A 22,476-nucleotide genomic window follows, 5' to 3' on the forward strand; every position below is an offset into this window, starting at 1 on the left:
CAGTCCTATATATTATCGCAAATTGGTAATGCGGATCAAACGGCAGTCTATTTTGAGATGCCGTTCAACAACAGAGATGTACAGTGATGATGTGGTGGCGATGGACGAAAGCTACCACCTTAAATGATATCTGAAAGGAAAACTATTCCAAAAATATCAGTAAAAGGCATACCAGTATTAGTGAGACCGAATCCGAAAGGATGGATGGACAATGAACTTATAATTGACTGGGTGAAACATGTTTGGCATCATCCTGGTGCGTTACTGAATTTATGAAACATGTTGGTCCTGGACAGCTTCCGTGGACATAAAACTAAGGAAGTGCGAGGCAAATTACAAAAAGGGAAAACTGACTTGGTCATTATCCCTGGAGGCCTAACACCCATCCTACAACCACTAGATGTGTGTATAAATCAGCCATTCAAAGCTGCACTTAAACAGCGATATACGCAATGGATGGCTGATGAAAACCGTAAGTTCACACCTAGTGGAAAAATCAAACGGCCGGATTTGTCCCAGATTTGTGAATGGGTGAAAAGTGCATGGGACTCCATTCTGCAACCACTGGCAGAAAAATCCTTCAAAAACTGTGGAATCACAAATTCACTGGATGGAACAGAGGAAGACGCTCTATAGGAAGATGGTGAAGACGACAATCATTCTCCCGCTAGTGGTGACGATGAAAGTGATGAATAGAGTGGTAAGAGAGGAAACATACTGGTATTGACTAAAATATTTTATTGCACATACCGTATTAGCAAATTCTTAAACAAGATATTTCACATTTCTTTTTTTGCTATTGTAGGTACGCGTAGAGTCCCGGCTGGCGGTGATAATGTTCCCCAGCCGCCCGTCCGTCTAATGGACCAGCCGGCCAGCTGCACGCCGCTGGCCGCCTGCCCACTGGCTGGCCAGCTGCATGCCGCTGAATCGGTTGCGTTTTAACGACGTATCAACCTGTACAGCAGCGTTGCTTCAAACAATAGTTATTATACATACTTTTGAACATATCATAACATTGGAACATTTGTGTGTGTGTGTGTGTGTGTGTGTGTGTGTGTGTGTGTGTGTGTGTGTGTGTGTGTAAATAAAACAACTTAAAGCAAAAAATAATTTTTTTTTCCTCTTCCTCAAAATTGGGGCGCGCGGATTATTTGAGGGCACGAATATATACGATATATTTGGTGGTGGTGGTGGTGGGGGGGGGGGGGGGGGGGGGGGGGGGGGGGGGGGTGTCTGTTCTTCAGAAGTAAGACGTCATGCCAGGCTCAAACTCTTACCAGAATCAAACTCTTACCAGAATCGGTGAAATGCCATGAGTAATGAGGATCATGGGCAGGGGCACTACCTTAGTAGTGTGTGAAGAAGTTGAGAATTTAGATCTGACAGGAAGCATGCTAGGGTAGTCACTACAGTTGCCATGGCCACTGTGTCTGGATGGCTCAGTGGTCACAGCATATGCCTAGTAAGCAGAAGACCATGTTTGAATCTCAATCTGGCTTGCAGCCAATGTCTGTAATTCCTTTGTGTCTTAAAACAGTGATTGTCAAAATATATTGGAAGTTGAGGGAAACCTGCCACAACAATGTAAAGACCTAATCACACTTTGGAATTTGAAAATATCACCCACAAATTTAATGGAAATTTAGTATATGAAAAAAATTAAAGAACTTAATGAGCATCTTGCAGTGACAAATCGTTTGGGAGATAAATAACACAGCAGAAATATACAGGACTCTGCAACACTTATCAATGAAACAAATTACACCAGATAACCAAGTCTACCATTTCGTTACATTTCATTTGGCAACTGTTAAGACTATTTAAATTATGAAAAATAGAACATCATTTAACTTAATAGTAGTTTTACCCAACCTACCTTCTTTACCAGACGGGATTTTGCAACATTGTCAGTAAGTGGATGAGTCGTCATATCAAACAACAGAAAGTTTTGTTTCTCAGTTGTTAGCACTCCTTTCTCCACAAGGTTTTTAGCTAACCTCTCACGAACATTTTTAAGTTGATATCTCAATTTAAGAGGATTCCAAGTTTCACCTAGAAGAGAATTTACGAAATGTTCTGATTACACAAGAGATCTATCAATATACAGCAGAGATGTTGAATCGCAGATAGACAAAACAGAAAGACTGTCAACCAAGTAAGTTTTCGGCCAGAAAGTCCTCCATCCAAGTCGCTCATGCACACGCACAGTCCCTAGCTGCCAAGGCCAGACTTCCTCGGCAGCCAGAGACTGGTCGTGTGTGAGATGCATTTGTGTGTGCATGTGGTTTGTGTGTGTGTGTGTGTGTGTGTGTGTGTGTGTGTGTGTGTGTGTGTGTTTTTCGTCTAATTCGGATGAAGACCTTTCTGGTCAAAAGCTTACTTGTTTAACAATCTTTTGTTGTGCCTATCTGCGAATGAACATCTTCACTGTATGGTGAGTAGCAGTCTATCCTTTTCACAACATTGTCATTATTCCATCCTGGACTTTCCATTGTGCAAGATTTATCATGTACCAACTGACTTGCATAACAAAATACACACTGCACTGCCGTGCTACTTACATCTAACAAAGTGTTGCATCTCAGTGTAAGTGATCAGAATTTCCTGAGGTTAAATCTTGTTTTTCTTTTTTTTATTCAAAATATAAAAACAAAAAATTACATATGTACTACATAGGCAGCATTACAATTTTTCTTAAATGACAATGCTTAATGACATTCAGTGGCTTAAGTAATTAATATATAGCATATAGAATTTCAAACTCAGCTGTGTAAGTCATGGTAGGCACATAAAACCACTGGCTGGTAAACAATGTGGACTTACCACTCAAGTACTCAATCCAGCTCTGTACAATTTCAGGTGGATCTGTCTCTTTCATATGTTTCAGTGCTTCATCTAACAACACATCACCTGTTGGAGTGTCACTCTTGACAAGAAGCTTCCTATTCAAAAGGCTCTTGCGTCTCATTCCTGGCTTTTCTAGTTCAATACGACCACGAAGTGCCAATTCTATTAGTATACATCCACGAAGACCACTTGAGATACAATCATTCCAAAATGAAGTGTAGCCCTGAAATATAAAACAACTTTAAACTTATAAATTTTAAGTGTGTGTGTGTGTGTGTGTGTGTGTGTGTGTGTGTGTGTGTGTGTTTACATTTATGGAAAATAAAGCAGTCTGTAACACTTACTACCACTATCTCAGGTTTGACTGAACTGCTGTCACCAAACTGTCCACAACGATTACGCCCAACCAGTTTGATCATACAATGTAGGATTTCACAGTTCCCGAGCTTGTTGAAGTTTGAAACTTCTATCTGAGTACATATAGTCTCTGATGATGTCTCCAGAATTAGGAGATGAAACATTAGGCACATAAATATGCCTTGGACCACAACCTAATGACCATAACACAAAATTCACCAAAGGCCCCAACCAGTTTTCCATAAACTGTTACCTTCCACTCTGCCTACCAACTTTTACAAATCTTAAACAAAGCTAAACTAATGACTCTTCATGCTGTACTGCCCTGTTCAGTGTAGTCTTAGTTTTTAGCACTTTATAAATACAACAGAACACTAAACTTTATTCCATCTCGTATGAACCCAGTTTTCAGATTTTTGCAAGACCAGCTCATGGATGCTTTACTTTTACAGAATTAGTACTTTTCTTACTGCAGCATTGAGTATCCAGAAAATGCTGACTTGACACTGAAAGCATATTTATTACACTATCTACTAGCAGGAAAGTTCACACTTTGTCAGTATCTATCGATCTTCCTCAATTGCAAACTACACAAATGCACTGCACACCCCTTGCAGAAACTGAGCAATGCCCCCTACTGGCAACATTCTGTCTCTGTATGCAAATATCTCAGCAAAACTTACACACATGGCTTGTTAAGACCACTGCAAAGTGTGAGAAGCAAACTGCAGAGATGTTAAAAGCTGATATGAAAGTAGATTAAGTGCCAATAAATTATCAATTTTTTTTATCACCACCACCACCATGATTATTATTATTATTATTATTATTATTGGTTTGGCCTATTAAGGATCACACAAAATAACTTGTGCCTATATTGCTTCTTAATTTCCATTTCCCATTCTCAAATTTTGGTTCCAAGACTTCCTTGATTATTTTTCTTTCCTTCTTTTATAATTCACCTAATTGTTTACCTGTATTTAACAAATGGCATTCTGACACACAAAAGCATTCTGGTTTAATTATAGTGTTATAGTGTCAGAGTTCTGCATTTACGGAAAAAGATTCCTTGTTATAGAGGTTTTGTTAGATGAAAAGCCATCTCCATTTTCCTTCTCCTTGCTAAGTTAGTTGCTTTATTATGTGAGAACACAGACTTTTTCCTCCTAAAATCATAGAAAAAAAGGATCCAAAGAAGATACACAAAATGTAATTTGGAAGTTCTGCAATCTGGCCCCATCTACAGTCTTGGAAAGCACTCATGACATACTTTTGAAATGTTTTCATTTGTGGATGTATCTGTTATCCTGAGCCTTGTCCAGCAACTTTTTTTAGTAAATAAGAAAATTTTAAAAAGGGATGTAATGTGTACAGACCAAAGACAACCTTAACATGGACATTTGAGCATTCCACTGAAACTCTGTCATGAAAGAATCCACTGCTAGGTCTCTATTAGGACAGGTGGTTTGAAATGCCTCAGACTTTAAGAAGCTTTTCTGCAAATCTTCTCTCCTGGACAACTTCTATTCCTCTAACAAATTTCTATTTATAAACTGGTAGCCAGAAAAGACCCTCGTTTTTAAGTTTAACTGCAAGAGTAGGACTACAATAATAGTAACACTACATTGAGTGGGACACATGGGGGTTGGCCTCTGTGTACTGTGTCCTCAAACTCTCACAACCACTCCAATGGTACAGCATCAATGAATAGTCTGTTGATGTCTGATTAGAACTATCCCTATCATAATACTGTTTACCATATTTTCTGTCATAACTACATCTCCTGAGTTTAATTAAATAGTTTTACTCAGTGTATAAGTTTACATTGAAATCTTTGTTAGAGTGGATTTATGAGCACTGCTCTACATTTTGAAATGTGAAGATGTGACTTTTCCATTCATGGAGCTTCACACTACAAAATCAAGGCAATCCTTTATATGTTATTCCTCAAAACCACAGATGCCTTCACTGTTCACAGAAAAACAACAATGTATGTGATTATATTTGTGAACATAAAGTATCTGTAGTACCTTCAATTTAATCTTTAGGTTCTTATAGCAACATATTAAAGAAACTAACAATCTTACTTTGGAATTTTTCACATAAAGAGAGAATATATTCATCCAACTTCTTAAATGTCCACGAAATTATATGCACATGGATCCACAAAAATCACAAAAGAGGTCATAAGTATACACACAACAGTTTTCAACACAACAGCTGTTCCAATTCTTATGTGTGGAAGCAAGTTTAAAGTACAAAGAGAGAAGGAAAAAATAAAAGCAGAAGAAATGATATTTTCTGAGTTGCATTTTTATGTACCACATTAGGCAGAAACACTGTGATAAGTGAAAAATTTAAACTGCTTAAATTGTAAGCATTTCTGGTTAAAAAAATAAATAACAAACAAAAGAGCCATGATGGTATGGATATTTGCAAGGCAACTTGGATGTATAATGCCAGCAGCAGCAGCAATGAATTGTAGTCCTAATGGGAAAACTGAAACAGGAAGATCCAGGAAGGGAAAGTTTCATCCTAACCCATTCCTTGCAGAGAAGGAGAACAAAACAATAGAAGTTCACACTATTATATACTGGTTTCAAACACATGAAATCTTTATGCCTTTTATTGTAGCACTATCAATGGAAAAAGCAGCTCTCTCTGCCTTATTTGTAGGCCTAATGTGTGTCATAACCCACAAGTAACTAATCAAATTTGTTGTATGGGAGAGGGGGTACATTTCAACCTGCAGCATCTTTCAATAGTATGAATTTCTCATGACAGGAACCTCGGTGTAACTGGCCAACAGTTAAACAAGTTCCACAACAGGATAATGACTTCTGAAGTAAGAGTGATTTCAGGTGTGCCGCAGGGGAGTGTCGTAGGACCGTCGCTATTAACAATATACATAAATGACCTTGTGGATAACATCAGAAGTTCACTGAGGCTTTTTGCGGATGATGCTGTGGTATATCGAGAGGTTCTAACAATGGAAAATTGTACTGAAATGCAGGAGGATCTGCAGCGAATTGACACATGGTGCAGGGAATGACAACTGAATCTCAATCTAGGGAAGTGTAATGTGCTGCGAATACATAGAAAGAAAGATCCTTTATCATTAAGCTACAACATAGCAGGTCAGCAACTGGAAGCAGTTAATTCCATAAATTACCTGAGAGTAGGCATTAGGAGTGATTTAAAATGGAATGACCATATAAAATTAAACGCTGGTAAAGCAGATGCCAGACAGATTCATTGGAAGAATCCTAAGGAAATGCAATCCGAAAACAAAGGAAGTAGGTTACAGTACACTTGTTCGCCCACTGCTTGAATATTGCTCACCAGTGTGGGATCCGTACCAGATAGGGTTGATAGAAGAGATAGAGAAGATCCAACAGAGATCAGCGCGCTTCGTTACAGGATTATTTAGTAATCACAAAAGCATTATGGAGATGATAGATAAACTCCAGTGGAAGACTCTGCAGGAGAGACGCTCAGTACGGGCTTTTGTTGAAGTTTCGAGAACATACCTTCGCCGAGGAGTCAAGCAGTATATTGCTCCCTCCTACGTACATCTCGCGAAGAGACCATGAGGATAAAATCAGAGAGATTAGAGCCCACACAGAGGCATACCGACAATCTTTCTTTCTACGAACAATACGAGACTGGAATAGAAGGGAGAACCGATAGAGGTACTCAAAGTACCCTCCGCCACACACCGTCAGGTGGCTTGCGGAGTATGGATGTAGATGTAGACAATAGGTTTCTCTCCATTATTACCCAAAAAAGGATTGCTATTCAGTAAGTACTCTTCCATGGTATGAAAAGTAAAGGCTCATTTCTGGTTTCAGAGGTGCATATTTGTCACTCAGTATTAACTGAGACCTATTCCCAAAATTAACTAGAAAATTTTGCACCTACATATACCACTTGGAACACCTTTTCCAAAACACGTAAACAGTACTTTAACCTTAATTGCTACCATATGGGAGCAGGTTTCAACAAAACCTTGGGTGTAAATAACACCACTCAACTGCACAGCCAGACAGCATAAATAATTTCACAATAATATTTCAACAGATGGAATAATAAGTAGAAAGTAAGTTGCTCTCTTTTAAACTTGAGTAGTTGTGCGGATCTGAAAACTGATGCATATTATACGAAAAGCGAGTCAGGAAAACACTGCGAAGCCATGAGAGTAGTAAAAGATGGTATGACTCTTTGAACTGCTGCAAATCTGTTTTATTTCACAGATTAACACACAGTAATGCAGTGATATTAGGCTGACAGCAATCACATACCAACATTAACAACTGTAATCATCCAAAATAGGCAAGAAAAGTTTCCACTGCAGATGAATGTAAGCTTTATTATTACATTATTAAAATATAAAAATATCAACAGTAGACTGATGTTCAAGCAAATGTGGCAGCTAACATTTATTTTATAGGGTGGTTGCACTCAAGCATACAAAGTAGTTGGGATGCAAATGATATAGCTGGAATTAGTAAAAGTGCACTTATGGTGTTGGAAGCTATTGAGTATCATGCTGGTATTGGCAATTCACTGACATTACTCGTAGCCAATCAGGTGATAGGGTACAGAGCAGTTAGGATCACTGAATTTTATGTCTTTCAGCAGATTATATGAATTGATTATCTTTGTTTTCGATACAGGAAGTGTAAGAATAACTTATAACGACCTGGTTTTTATGATTTTTCAGGCAGGTCACTGCCTTTCTTATTTATTTGGCAAATGAAAGAAACAAGATATGCCAACAGACTGGCCTGTCGGAAGCTCAAGGCCTAGGTGAGGTTGAAATATGACTATTTCCAAATGGTTCTTTGCAAGAAAATACCATTACTGTGATATACTGATGTGTAGCACAGCTAAAATAAACATTCACACTGCAATAACCTACTTTTATGTCTTAGCCTACTTTATTTACAAATTTTTACAGATTCAGTTTTCAGTCCATTGGGGGGAAAAAAAATCATGGTTCTCATGGGTGTGGAACAAGTCAGAGTATAAAAAAATTTAAAACATCTGAATATGATACTCACTACCCTGATCATTTGTCAGGTAATTGTCAAAATATGTGAATGCATTACAACCAACTGGAACTGCTAATACTTACAGAATTAATACACTATCAGAATGAAATAATGTTATGCACTTTCAATAAATTTATCATGAACAACATACATAATCTTGATTGTAGTGACCAAGTGCAGTGAAAACTAAAATCTAACAGACATTTTTACTTAAGCTGGTCTAACAGTCCCTGTTAAGATATTCATCTCTTTCAAACTCTGTTTCAGCTGTGCTTTATCTGAAACAAAATTTTTAATAGTTGCTGGCAATTTATTGAAAATGTGTGTTCCTGAATATTAGACTTCTTTTTGGTCCAAGGTCTTTATGTAGATTGTTCTTATTCCCAGTACTGAAACTATGTATTAAGCTATTTGTTGGAAATAGACACATACTACTAGCAACAAATTTCACTAAGGAATACATACACTGAGAAGCAGTGGTTAAAATAACAAGTTCCTTGAACAAGTTTCTACATGATGATCTTGAATTTACACCACAAATGAGTCTGATTACACATTTTTGCACACTAAAAAATTTTGACAGCTTTGATGAGTTACCCCAGAATAAGATCCCATATGACATAATAGAATGAAAGTAAGTGAAGTACGCAAGATTTTTTTTTATATTTATATCTCCTGCATCTGACATTCTCGCTGCAAATACAGACTTGTTAGGTGCTTCAGCAATTCTGTGGTGTGCCCTTCTCAACTGAATAATTACAAACAAACATTATTTGCTACCACCAACCGAGCACAGCTCCCATCATTCATTACACAAGGTGTTACCAACATCAGCACAAACTGCAACAGCCACTGGCAGTGAAAGTGCACTTTTACTAGTGGAACTACAGGCTTAAGGATTTCTTGAGGAGTCATTGATTCATATGATTTCACAGAAAACTGAGTAGTTGATCTCAATAAATTATTGATACAATCATTTAATTGTATAGATAAAAAAATCTACTCCCCAAGCAGCAGCAGAACACACACACACAAAAGAGTGTTGTGATTGACAAGCTTTTGGAGCCAGGGGGTCATCCTTCATGCAGAAGGGTTGAAGGGGAAGGAAGAAGGATGAAGGGAAAGGACTGGAGAGGTCTAGGAAAAGGGGTATATTTTGGGAAAGTCACCCACAACCATGGGTCAGGAGAGACTTACTGTGCGGGATGAGAAGGAAAGAATCTTTCCTTCTCATCAAGCATGGTAAGTCTCCCCTGATCTGCAGTTCTGGGAGACTTGTGTAAAATCTGTCCCTTCTATTAGACATCTACAGTCCATTTCCTTCACTCTTCTTCCTTCCCCTTCAACCTTTCCGCCTGAAGGAGGAGCCACTGGCTCCTGAAGCTTGCCAAGCACAACAATCTTTTATCACTTATCTACTCACCAAGTGGCGGCAGAACATACACATTCTGCCGCTGCATGGCGAGCAGATTTTTTTAGCTATCCAAATTCTTGAATATATGATCTGGATGTTGTAGCTGGTTCTTTGTCTATTGAAATGAACTGCACAACTGAACCTTACTCTAGCAAAAATAAAGAAAATCAGCTGTTCTGAGCTGTAGAAACAGAAAAAACAAAGAACTGTAAGCAAGCACAATTGAAGGACAGAAGGACATCTGAAGAAGAAGAAGATGATGATATCTAGCTTTTACCAAAGACAGCTGCCAAAAATTAAATTTAGGAAGTGAAAGAGAGAAATCATCAGTATTAAGTAGAAATTGAATTGAACAAAAAATCTTTAAAAAACCAGAAAAAGCTGAAGAGCAGACTTAAAAAAATGACATCTGGAAACAAAATATTAAATGCAAGGCTGCAAGGAAAGTTATATTATATGGATCTCCTAAAAGCGAAGATGTAGCTACTTTACAAAATGCATCTGACTTTAAAAATATGAATTTACAGACTGAAGATTTAGAGGTTACAAATAAATGTTCGTGAACCTGTGGAGTTCACAAATACGAGGTGCATTCAAGTTCTAAGGCCTCCGATTTTTTTTCTCTGGACTGGAAAGAGATAGAAACATGTGCATTGTTTTAAAATGAGGCCGTGTTCATTGTCAATACATCCCAGAGATGGCAGCACCGTACGGCAGATGGAATTTTACCGCCAGCGGCGAGAATGAGAACTGTTTTAAATACTTAAAATGGCGATGTTTTCCTTACTTGAACAGCGTGCAATCATTCGTTTTCTGAATTTGCGTGGTGTGAAACCAATTGAAATTCATCGACAGTTGGAGGAGACATGTGGTGATGGAGTTATGGATGTGTCGAAAGTGTGTTCGTGGGTGCGACAGTTTAATGAAGGTAGAACATCGTGTGACAACAAACAAAAACAACCTCGGGCTCGCACAAGCCGGTCTGTCGACATGATCGAGGAAGTGGAGAGAATTGTTTTGGTGGATCGCCGAATGACTGTTGAACAGATCACCTCCAGAGTTGGCATTTCTGTGGGTTCTGTGTACACAATCCTGCATGACGACCTGAAAATGCGAAAACTGTCATCCAGGTGGGTGCCACGAATGCTGACGGACAACCACATGGCTGCCCGTGTGGCATGTTGCCAAGCAATGTTGACGCGCAATGACAGCATGAATGGGACTTTCTTTTTGTCGGTTGTGACAATGGATGAGACGTGGATGCCATTTTTCAATCCAGAAACAAAGCGCCAGTCAGCTAAATGGAAGCACACAGATTCACCGCCACCAAAAAAATTTCGGGTAACTGCCAGTGCTGAAAAAATGATGGTGTCCATGTTCTGGGACAGTGAGGGCGTAATCCTTACCCATTGCATTCCAAAGGGCACTACGGTAACAGGTGCATCCTACGAATATGTTTTGAAGAACGAATTCCTTCCTGCACTGTAACAAAAACGTCTGGGAAGGGCTGCGTGTGTGCTGTTTCACCAAGACAACGCACCCGCGCATCGAGCTAATGTTACGCAACAGTTTCTTCGTGATAACTTTGAAGTGATTCCTCAAGCTCCCTACTCACCTGACCTGGCTCCTAGTGACTTTTCGCTTTTTCCAACAATGAAAGACACTCTCCGTGGCCACACATTCACCAGCCATGCTGCTATTGCCTCAGCGATTTTCTAGTGGTCAAAACAGACTCCTAAAGAAGCCTTCGCTGCTGCCATGGAATCATGGCATCAGCGTTGTGAAAAATAGCGTTGTGAAAAATGTGTACGTCTGCAGGGTGATTACGTCAAGAAGTAATGCCAGTTTCGATTTCGGATGAGTAGTTAATTAGAAAAAAAATCGGAGGCCTTAGAACTTGAATGCACCTCGTAAGGAAACAAAAATCATGTTTGTAGGGCAAGAGAAGAGAAAGAAAACAAATATTACAAAACTAACTTCATACAGTTAACTTTTCCTCGCCATCTGTAACTTTGTTGCATTTATTTCCAAAGGATTGTTTATTCCCATATTATTCATAAAGCACTGATCATGCAAATGATACCAATTTTGGTAACTGCACTTATGCAGGAATACAATACGAGTTTACATTAAGAATTATAGTTTACATTTAGATTTTACATTACTGATTTAGGACACAATACTACTATATAATTATTCTACAAGATGTGTCCCAGAAGTTATATATTAATAGTATGGTATTATTAATAGTACCCATACAAAGTGTTAATAATTCTTCAAGGTACCTACCATAGCATACAAACATCTTTTCTACTGACTCTCCCAAGCCTGTACACCCCATCAAAGACCTCAACTGTAATCTGCTTTAAAGCTGTTGGTCACAGCCACACGGAAGAGCTCAATGCTGTCAAAATGGTGCCCTTTGAGTGTGTTCTTGACCTTGTAAAACAAAAAGAAATCAGCCGGAGCCAGGTTGGGACTACAGAGTGGCTGTAGCAGCACTGTCAGAAACTCAGATGCAATGAGACGTGTGACTGGGCACAATGTCGTGGTGCAGCAGCCAGGTAGTGCCACTATCTTTCTGCGTGTAAGTAACACCTTACAACAATGTTCCCAGAATATCCACACAGGGGCAGTGTTAACAGTTCTCTGTTCTTGAGGTGTAAAGTCTTTGTCAACCACAACCTTCTCATCAAAAAAGACTATCAAAAATTGCCTTCAATTTGGATTGCTTATCCTCACCTTCTGTTTCAGGGATTCCAGGGTGTGTCATTCAACACTCTGGAGCTTTGTCTCTAGTTAGACATTTTTTCACCAGTAGCATCATCGTTCAAATAATCTTGTTCAATTTCCACACATTTCTTCAGTCCACTTGTGATCAACACACTGTTAGCATTTTGCTCATCTGTCAACAGTTTGAGGAGCAGCTTAGTACACACCTCCCACATGTTCAATTTGTAGACAAAGTGATGTTTTTAGAATGCTCTAAATGTTACCTAACAGCTGAACACTCATTCGAAGGTCAGCATCGAGTACCACCACACAAGAGTTACATTTTCGTCAATCTGGCTTGTTGATGGACAATGAGAGTGAGGGCCATCGCTTGCATCTACTTCTACGTCTACACAGACACTCCGTAAATCACATTTAATTGCCTGGCAGAGGGATCCCCTTCTTGGTCCCCTGTGAACTTTTTCATCCATCTCATAACTTACACATACAAAAAAGCAGATTTCTTGAAGACTTGTTTCAGCATTTAACGAGTTTCTGCAGCTTTTTGTCAAGTTTTGTGCAGAACTTTATCTCCCAACATTTTTCCAAAGTATCTGCCATGAGGTGGCTAAATCAGCAATCCTGACACCACTGGCGCACAGAGCAGACTGATCTAGGGTGCAATCTACCTCAAATGGCTCAACCATGTTGTGACCTTTAGGGTACAGCAAGAAAATATATTTCGTTAGTTTTGGGGCACACCTTGAACCTCATTAATATAGCGGTTGATTAGTAGGTTCCATGTATATATCCCTCAAAGACATTGTACGGTAGCTCTCACATTGTCAGGGCAGTTCATGCAAGGGCTGCTCAAAAAGTTTCCATTTGAGGGCGTTCCTGCAGCATATACGCAATGTAGTGCAACTCCGATGCACAAATACATTCACCAATGTGTAGGCCAGGCATTTATGTAGTATTTGTGTTTTTCTGATGTGTGTGCAGCAAATGCTGAAATGTGAACTATGGTGAAGTTATTAGCACATGCGTCCAAACAGGACCAACATGCTTTTTCTTTTCTTTGGCATCAAAAGACAAACATCGGCAGACATATACTGGAGAATAAAAATGTGTGTGGAGTAGCATGTCTGTCAATAACCACCACTGTGAAATGATCAAGTCCTGAGCCAGTCACAATTTGACAGAAGATGCTGTTCAATGTGGGAGGCCAGCCTCACCCAACTCAAATGGGAGACAATAGCACCCGTCGTATAGCCTTCATCTTTTTGCCATGGGCTTACTCTGTCTTCAGTACTTTGAAAAAGGCCTTGAAGGGTCAACAGTTCCTGCGGGATGAGGATATGCAGCAGACAGTTACGGACTTCTTCATGCAGCCAACCACGCTATTTTACCAAACAGGTACCGTTAACTTAGTTCATTGGTGAGATGGTTGCCTCCATGATCATGGCAATTTTGCCCAGCCGAAGTACCAATTCTGGACTGTATGGCCTTTGAATGGCAACTTTTGTTCGATAAGGACATAAGCTGAAGCAGTGAATTACAATATATGCCATGGCCTGGACTTGAACCCAGGTAGCCTGCTTATTAGGCAGATATGCTGATGACCACCAATGTAGAACTGTAGCTGGCACAGTTGCATGGTCTTTCCAATACCCCCCCCTTACACAGCATTCATATCACCCCTTCAGCCCATTTTCCCCTTCCTAAATCATATGAATTGCTGAGGCTCTCCAACACTGGAATAGCACCCCAGCTTTGTACGTAATGGCACAAATTTTAATTCATTGCTTCAGCTTCTGTCCTTATCGAAGATAAAGATGAGAGTCATATGTCTCCAAGAGAATGTAATTCCATCAGATCATCCCTTATTATACAGCTTTACACCAGTATATGTAAAACTATTTTGGCATATTTATTTAATCTAGTGCATTCTAAATCTATATTATTTCTATTCCTTAATTGTGGACCTTACTTTTGCAAACTAAAGTTTCTGGTTGATTTTTCATTGAGAGGAGATAGGATTAAATGTAAAAGGAAAGTGTAGTTAGTATTTTTAGTTTCTTCAACTGTGGCTGGCATGAATGTTTGTAATTCTAGTAATTGTTCTCACTGCCCCCCCCCTTTTTTTTACACACACAACACTGTTTTTGCAATAGAAGAGTTGCCCCATAGGATATTTCCATATGGTAAGTGAGTGTGGAAGCAATAGTACAAAGATAGAAGATGTTCCTTACTGACTCTGGGTTTGATTTGCATAGTAAATGCATCACTTGCAATAGTTCAATGCACAACTGCTCTGTATACATGTGTACATTCCACTTCAATTGTGGTTACGAATGAATTCTTAGTAGCTAGACAGATTTACACTCATATTTTTCACCCAGTTTATGGACAAATATGGCAACAGCCTTGCCGTAGTGGATACACCAGTTCCCGTCAGATCACCAAAGTTAAGCACTGTCGGACATGGCAGGCACTTAGGTGGGTGACCAACCAGGCTGCCACATGCTGTTACCATTTTTCAGGGTGCACTCAGCCTCATGATGCCAATTGAGGAGCTACTCAACTGAATAGTGGTGGCGCCAGCCAAAGAAAACCATCATAATGACCGGGAGAGTGGTGTGCTGTCCACACACCCCTCCCATCCACATCCTCAGCAGAGGATGACATGCCTGCCAGATATTCCTGGTGGGCCACTTGTGGCCTGAAGACAGAGTGCTTTTTTTATGGACAAATATGTATATAGTTCCAGTTTTGTTTAATATTACTATGTTTCAGTGTAGCCACTGTGCAGACTTACCAACTATTGTCATTGTTTTCCTTTTCACTTCATCTATACATTGATCAGTCATTAAAAGTGTTATATCATCAGCACATATCTCTGGCTTTTAGAGCAAAGAACTAGAGAGATCATTCATTTGTAGTAGAAAAAGAAAAGGATCTAGGACAGAATCTCCCAGTATTCCTGTCATAACTGACAGGGCACTCTATCAACATTTATTTAACAGAAATATGATTCAATTAAAGATACTATAACTGACCTTGACACCATTTTGTTCAAATTCAGAGTTATTTTTGTTTTATTCACCTAGATTCATTCAAGGATCATCTCTCAATGATACTCAATTAATCAAGGCAATATAATGCAAATCAAAAGATCAAAATATACGAAACACAGCATACATACCACACTTTATAAAGACAGGACACAAAATATGGGGAAAGGACAGGTGGTCAGCTGTGGCCATGATAAGGAACCATTTTGGTATTTGCATAAGTGCTCCAACGAACACATGGAAAACACAAACAATATTGAAGTATCATCTCATATAGTGTCAAGCGCTTTGCTCAGATGAAGGAGGGTAAGACACAATATTTTCAAACATCTGACATAACAGACGATTTCACAATTTCAGTGGTGGATAGACAGGGCCTAAAGCCATATAGCAAAGAAGAAATTAGTTTATTGTTCTCGAAGTAGCTGTACAGTTGCTCTTTTCTGTGGTGTTCTATGAGTTTTAAAATGATTGATCACAATGCCCCTCATCCTTACAATTCCAGCTACATCTGTGACAGAAAGGGACATTCTTGTTTCTTACAGAAGAAATTTTTCTGTGGAAAAAAATGCTAGTTTTGTTTAAAACCTAAATAATAAATCCTGACAGTTAGGAGTGCATTTACAATCAGGTACTAACAATGCTTATGATGATCTCTCTTCAATATTCATATCCAATTTTGAAATGTGTTTTATGAATAAACTGACCAGAGTGCATTCGTGTTGGATAACTAAATCTATTTCCTGGATTACATAAGGCATTAAACTTTCCTGTAGGATTTTAATAACACTCAGTTCTCAAATGGAAAGATCGAACAATAGCACAATAAGAATGTCAGGCAATAAATCCCAGTCTATGTCAGACATTGTAAAAGGTGAAACCGTGCAGTAAAATTACATACATGACTACCTTATAAATGATTCCCAAACATGCATCTTAAATTTCGCAAATCAGGATGAACTTGGGTATTATACACTTGCATACAGCATGAAGTTAGCTGCAACTAGTGAACACGAAGTACTAAAGGTGATTAAAAGCCTCAAATACAAAATGTCAGCAGGTTTAGATGATGCACCAGTGCCACACTGCTTCACATATTTGCAAAGCCCATGGCTCACGTTGTTAAATCTATCATTCATTGAGTGTCCCCTACCCCTTCCTCGCCTCCCTCCCTACAGATTAGAAATTTCAAAAGGGACACCTTAAGTCAAGAGTGGTAATAGGAATAAATTTGAGAATTATCAGCCATTTTAACTCCTGTCAGCGTTCTCTTAAGTACTTGAAAAATTAATGGAAAGCAAATCACTAAGTACTTAAATAATCTGCTGAATAATAATCATCATGGCTTTCAAACCTAACATACAGAAACAGCGTTTGATTACACACATGAAATGCACAAAAGTTCTGATTCACCCCTGTTCCCAGAATTCCTGAAGATAGACATTGACTGTGGATATCGTATCACAGACACAGTCACTTTGACTGTTCAGAGATGTCAATAAATCCGTCCAAAGATGTAAACAAACATGCAAGAGCAGCGCCTATTAGACGGAGGGTGTCCGACATCTGATCAGTTCCAGTCATTCCAGCAGGGAGGAAGTACATGGCTTGTGTTGTATGTAGTTCAAACATGCCTAGGCAGTCAATACCGCGGTTCGATCATGTCCACATTGTTACTTTGTGCTGGGAAGGGCTCTCAACAAGGGCATCTCTGAGTGAACCAAAGCAATGGTGTTGGACATGGAGGAGATACAGAGAGACAGGAACTGTCAATGACATGCCTCACTCAGGCCACCCAATGGCTACTACGGATTATGGCTCAGAAGAATCCTAACATCAACGCCACCATTTTGAATAATGCTTTTCGTGCAGCCACAGGAAATTGCATTACAACTCAAAATGTGTGCAATAGGCTGCATGATGCACAACTTCACTCCCGACGTCCATCTTTGCAACGAAGACACCATGCACCTTGGTACAGATGAGCCCAACAACATGCCGAATGGATCGCTCAGATTTGGCATCATGTTCTCATCACCAATGAGTGTTGCATATGCCTTCAACCAGACAATCGTCAGAGACGTGTTCGGAGGCAACCCGGTCAGGCTGGATACCTTAGACACACTGTCCAGTGGGTGCAGCAAGGTGGAGGTTCCCTGATGTTTTGGGGTGGCATTATGTGGGGCCAACGTACACCGCTGGTGGTCATGGAAGGCGCAGTAACGGCTGTACGATATGTGAATGCCATCCCCAACCAATAGTGCAACCCTATCGGCAGCATAATGGCGAGGCATTCGTCTTCAGGGATGCCCCCATCATGCACATCTTGTGAATGACTACCTTCAGGATAATGACATCGCTCGACAAGAGTGGCCAGCATGTTCTCCAGACATGATCTCTATTGAAGGTGCCTGGGATAGACTGAAAAGGGCTGTTTAAGGATGACATGAACCACCAACCACTCTGAGGGGTCTACGCCGAATCGCCGTTGAGGAATGGGACAATCTGGATCAAAAGCGCCTTGATTAACTTGTGGATAGTATGCCACGACGAATACAAGCATGCATCAATGCAAGAGGAAGTGCTACTGGGTATTAGAGGTACTGGTGTGTACAGCAATCTGGGCCACCATCTCTGAAGGTCTTGCTGTGTGGTGGTACAACATGCAATGCGTGGTTTTCATGAGCAATAAAAAGCATGGAAATATTTATGTTGATCTCTATTGCAATTTTCTGTACACATTCAAGCTGCAAGCAATGGGTACAAAATGGATAGAAAACAAGAAGTTTGCAAAATAGATCACATGTTGTATATTCTACAGCAGTGCATTCTAATTATAAAATCAGTGCCACCAGGCTGACCTTAATGTGAAGAAAACAAATTATATTCAATCTGAGAAGGTAACTCAAAACCAAGATCTCCAACTGGTGCTGGGCAGAAATACGACTGCCCATAACTTTTCTGATTGCATCTTGATCAAGACAAATTGGGAAGACTGAACTGAACTTTTTCCAGAGACTCAGTTCTGCATACTTTTCTCAGAGAATTATTTCTAAACTACTTTCTTCTGGCAGAGCTAGAATGGCTTATTTTGGTTACCCCCTGCCCCTTATAGCTTGTGGAATACTCTACTGGGATAAAATTAATAGTCAATTACACGAAATCTTTACATTGCTGAAAAGGGCTATTCAAATCTTGTCATGTAGCTCTGCTAGAGCTTACTGCAAGCCCCTACTTAAAAAACTAGGTTTGGTTTTTATACCCTTCTTTCACATATACAAATATAAGTTGATGTTGGGACTAAGATTTCAAGATTACCACATTTATAATACTCACACCTGTGGTTCCCACCATATAAAACAAGTGAACCACTTGGTGTCATTCTTTATAATGCACTCCCAACTCTCATAAAGAGATTGGAGAAGGAAATGGCTTTTAGAGCCGAGTTAAAATCTTTCCTGTTGAGAAGTATTTCTACAATGTAAGTGAATATGTTACCTTACAGAAATAAGTTACTCATTTATTATAAATGTCTTTTGACTCAAACAATGACCATCTGCATTGTATCTGTCTTTGTAAAACAATGTTTCTGCTGTTGGTTTTCTGTTTCAAACGTAATGCAATGCATCTCCTCAGGAAGGGGATCTGGTGGTAAATTAGTTGTGATGGCTATAGAGCCAGCACATGCTATACTTTTCTGCAGTGTTATTGGTAGCTTCATGTTCCATGAATCCTTTGTGTGATAAATTGTTATGAAGTGGAACAAGTCAAATTATTTTGTAAATATGCTTACATGAAACATACAGATGTCAATTATGTAGTGGTTCCTACCCACCAGCTTTTAGCCTACACAGTACAATAACAGAAATTCTTCAATGGATTAGGAGTTGGCAAAGAGAAATTTTTCCAGTTTATTTTCAAATTTGTTTTGTTTATCAGACATTTTTTATCAATGGGCACCAGTCAGTGATCAAAACTTTTGGTTGCAGCATTTGTGTTAAAGACAACCTTAATGTGGCATAATCAATGTCATTTTTTCTAGTAATGTAGTCATTCCTTCTGAACTGTAATGGATGATTTCATGAGGGAACAAGTATACTGGTAGCAGTAGTCAGAATGCCCAACTCCGTTTTTAAGCAATATAATCTAAACTGGTGCTAACTTTACACATGAACACATACACATGTTGGGGTTTAAGTGTACACTATTTGACAAACAGTAGCTGAAACATCATTTCTATATAGAAGACAGTAGCTGAAACATCACCATTTCTATATAGAAGACCAGTTTTTATGTACAAGTAGGAAGCAGAATAAAGAGTGCCAGTACTCAAAAGCTATAGCAGTGGTGAAATCAGAATAAACAATTTTTGCACAAGAAGTTCTGGTTAACTGCTCTGACCAATTCTACGTAACATATCCATACTCTGTAAGCCACCTAAGTGCGTGGCAAAAAGTATTTCTCTTTGCAGCACATATTACAGTTTCCTCCCATTCCACAATGCAGAATGTTCATGGAAAATGCGCGAGTATGTCATGATACATTGCACCAATATATCATGCACCAAGCAGTTCACCCAAGAGTTGACAGGCTCACTCATCAATCCTTAAGTTGTGCCTCTCATCTACGTAAATACCCGTTAGCTACCGAAGTGAAATTAACATTTCGTTTTCATTGGTAACGTATTTCAGAAGCAATTTCAGGGCACGCAAGGAAAGCAACTCCATAATACTAAAGTTCGAAAATGTAGTGCACAGCAATATCGAAACGTGGGCAATCGTTTTTGCCAATTTTACGACATTAATGCCACTCTTCTGCTAACCAGTTTTCTGAATATAATTGTACATTGGTTGTGTTACTCAAATCCGTATGGTGTGCAACTCATGTGACAACGACTCCTTTAACCAATAAATCTATTATCTCGATTTTGAAAGCACAACATGGACATACAGAACTGTCCAGCAAATTTCTTCCCCGCCCCCTCAGAATTAATGTCACACACGCATGTGGCCTGTCACGAAACATTTTACGGAAGAAATATAATCTTCGTCACAATGATGAGACTTAGATGGCTGCCCAGCAAAGCAAAAATGTCTGGTGAAATGCTTTATACATGAAGACTATACTAACGAACGTCGAAGAAGGCAACAGCGTTAAGCTAACGCAATACGCACATTACACATGCTTCGTAATAAGCAAGTAGCCATAACTTCGTTACTTCCGCCAAACTTACTGTTTTCTAATAACCACTTAGTACACCATAAACTGAAAACGAATGAGTGCCTGGGAAGTGTGATGGTGACTCTCACTGTAAACTTAAGATTGCTATCGCACTGAAAAGTTAATCAGAACTTCTCATTAGCTGTCCCTTAACATAGCATATTGATATAACACACACAGTTTAATCACCTCTTTATCCTTGAGCCCCAATAACAGAACCTCCTCCATAAGAGTAAGTCTTGTTTCTTTCGAATCTCCATCCTCCAAGTCGTCATCTCGGTCTCCCGACTTCTTGTCATCTGAATCTATGTTATCTCTTGACACTCCTTCTCCATTTTCACGAGACACATTCCGTCTCTGCACAAGTCCATCACCTCGATGCATTTCTAGCGATTGTCTGTTGAAGATTTTGTAGGTGTTGTACGGCAACTGAGAGCTTACTAGCTGTTCAACGTCATCAGTCTACTGTTGACATGTGTAACACTCTCTACACACTCCTTTACGTCTAACAAATATGGCGGCTGCTGATGTTACGAAGCCTTGAACCCAGAATGCACTGCAAGGGATGTAGAGATTTTCGTTGCCAGGCAACAACGAACAAAAATCAGCTGTCTTGGACGCCAGACGATTAGGCTGTTTTGCTGGTAATATTCATCACTCTTGAAATGTAGGCTTTACATATTTGTCAGAAGTGGTAGCCTTCTTTTTTATCAAAATTATGGATCGACCAAAGTATTCCTCAAGTGTAAGGATCGGCAATTGGAACGAAGAGCTTTATTCAGAAGAGGTACTGAAATCTGTAGTTTGATGATGTAGGTTAATAGTAACTGTTTTTAGACGTCTACTTTTCGCATTTAGAACTGAAGTAGTACGCCTTTCAGGCTCTTCATTGCTGTCAACAAAATTTTATAAGCTACGGAGATGTTGTCAGTAAAAATAACGGAAAAAAATTATTATTATTCGCGGCAGACATGAACTTTTGTTAACAATTTTAGTTTGCATAATTAGTTCGTTAATTCGCGATAAAATGTATGTGAAATGTGTCAGAAACAACAAAGGTTGCGCGCACACACACACACACACACACACTCACACTCTCTCTCTCTCTCTCTCTCTCTCTGACAATGTTCGGGTATGTAATGAACCAGTTATTTAAGTTCGGTTATTACTCTGCGTTGTAGAAAGCAATGTCCAGAAGAAAAGAACTAAGTATGCGTAGAGAGAAGCCTGTTGTTACTGTCTACCAGACGTTTTGTGATTTTCACATCTTTCTGTACCACTGTAAGATTCAGTTAAAACTACCGCAGTTATTTTTCCTTGTATTATTATGTTAGTGATTATTTTCATTATTCTAAAAGCTAATGAATTGATCCTAACAATTTTCTTCATTGAATGATTATACTGTAGGTTTGTGGTTAATATACTCAGTGAAACAGATATTGTACCCCCAAAGTATAACTTATTGTCTGTGTGAACTCTGCATGTAATTGTAATTTCTTTCTTTTGTATAATGAATACTTATCACAAAATTCGTCTGTGTGATGCATTGTGACTTTATATTACACTTCAGAAGGTGTAACCCCAACAAATTGCTGTTTGTTATGGCATTACATATTGTCTTACTGAGAGGAAAGTCATAAAACATTGGACAGTTTATGCAAAACAAAGGAGGAAATTGAATTGTGACAAGTAAATAAATGACTGGACTCACAAAGCAGAAACACAATTCAGTCGGGTACACAAATCCATAATGTCCTTTCTTGGTACCAAATAAATAGTAAAATTGGAGATAATA

At 39.1% G+C, this 22,476-nt stretch overlaps 1 protein-coding gene across 1 annotated transcript in view; it reads right to left on the reverse strand.

Annotated features, from left to right (window-relative positions):
- LOC126190853 (Golgi phosphoprotein 3 homolog sauron) overlaps positions 1–21,207 on the reverse strand; it is a 43,381-nt gene extending 22,174 nt beyond the window's left edge. The window contains exons 1-3 of the mRNA XM_049931442.1: positions 20,871–21,207; positions 2,827–3,073; positions 1,880–2,055 (exon numbers count right to left, since the gene is read on the reverse strand). Of these exons, the coding sequence (XP_049787399.1) occupies positions 1,880–2,055; positions 2,827–3,073; positions 20,871–21,065 (618 nt within the window). The 5' untranslated portion in view covers positions 21,066–21,207. The remainder of the gene's footprint in view (positions 1–1,879; positions 2,056–2,826; positions 3,074–20,870) is intronic.
- Between the last annotated feature and the right edge of the window lie 1,269 nt (positions 21,208–22,476).

The sequence above is a fragment of the Schistocerca cancellata genome, chromosome 6 (genome assembly GCF_023864275.1).
Source record: "Schistocerca cancellata isolate TAMUIC-IGC-003103 chromosome 6, iqSchCanc2.1, whole genome shotgun sequence".
Taxonomy (NCBI): domain Eukaryota; kingdom Metazoa; phylum Arthropoda; class Insecta; order Orthoptera; family Acrididae; genus Schistocerca; species Schistocerca cancellata.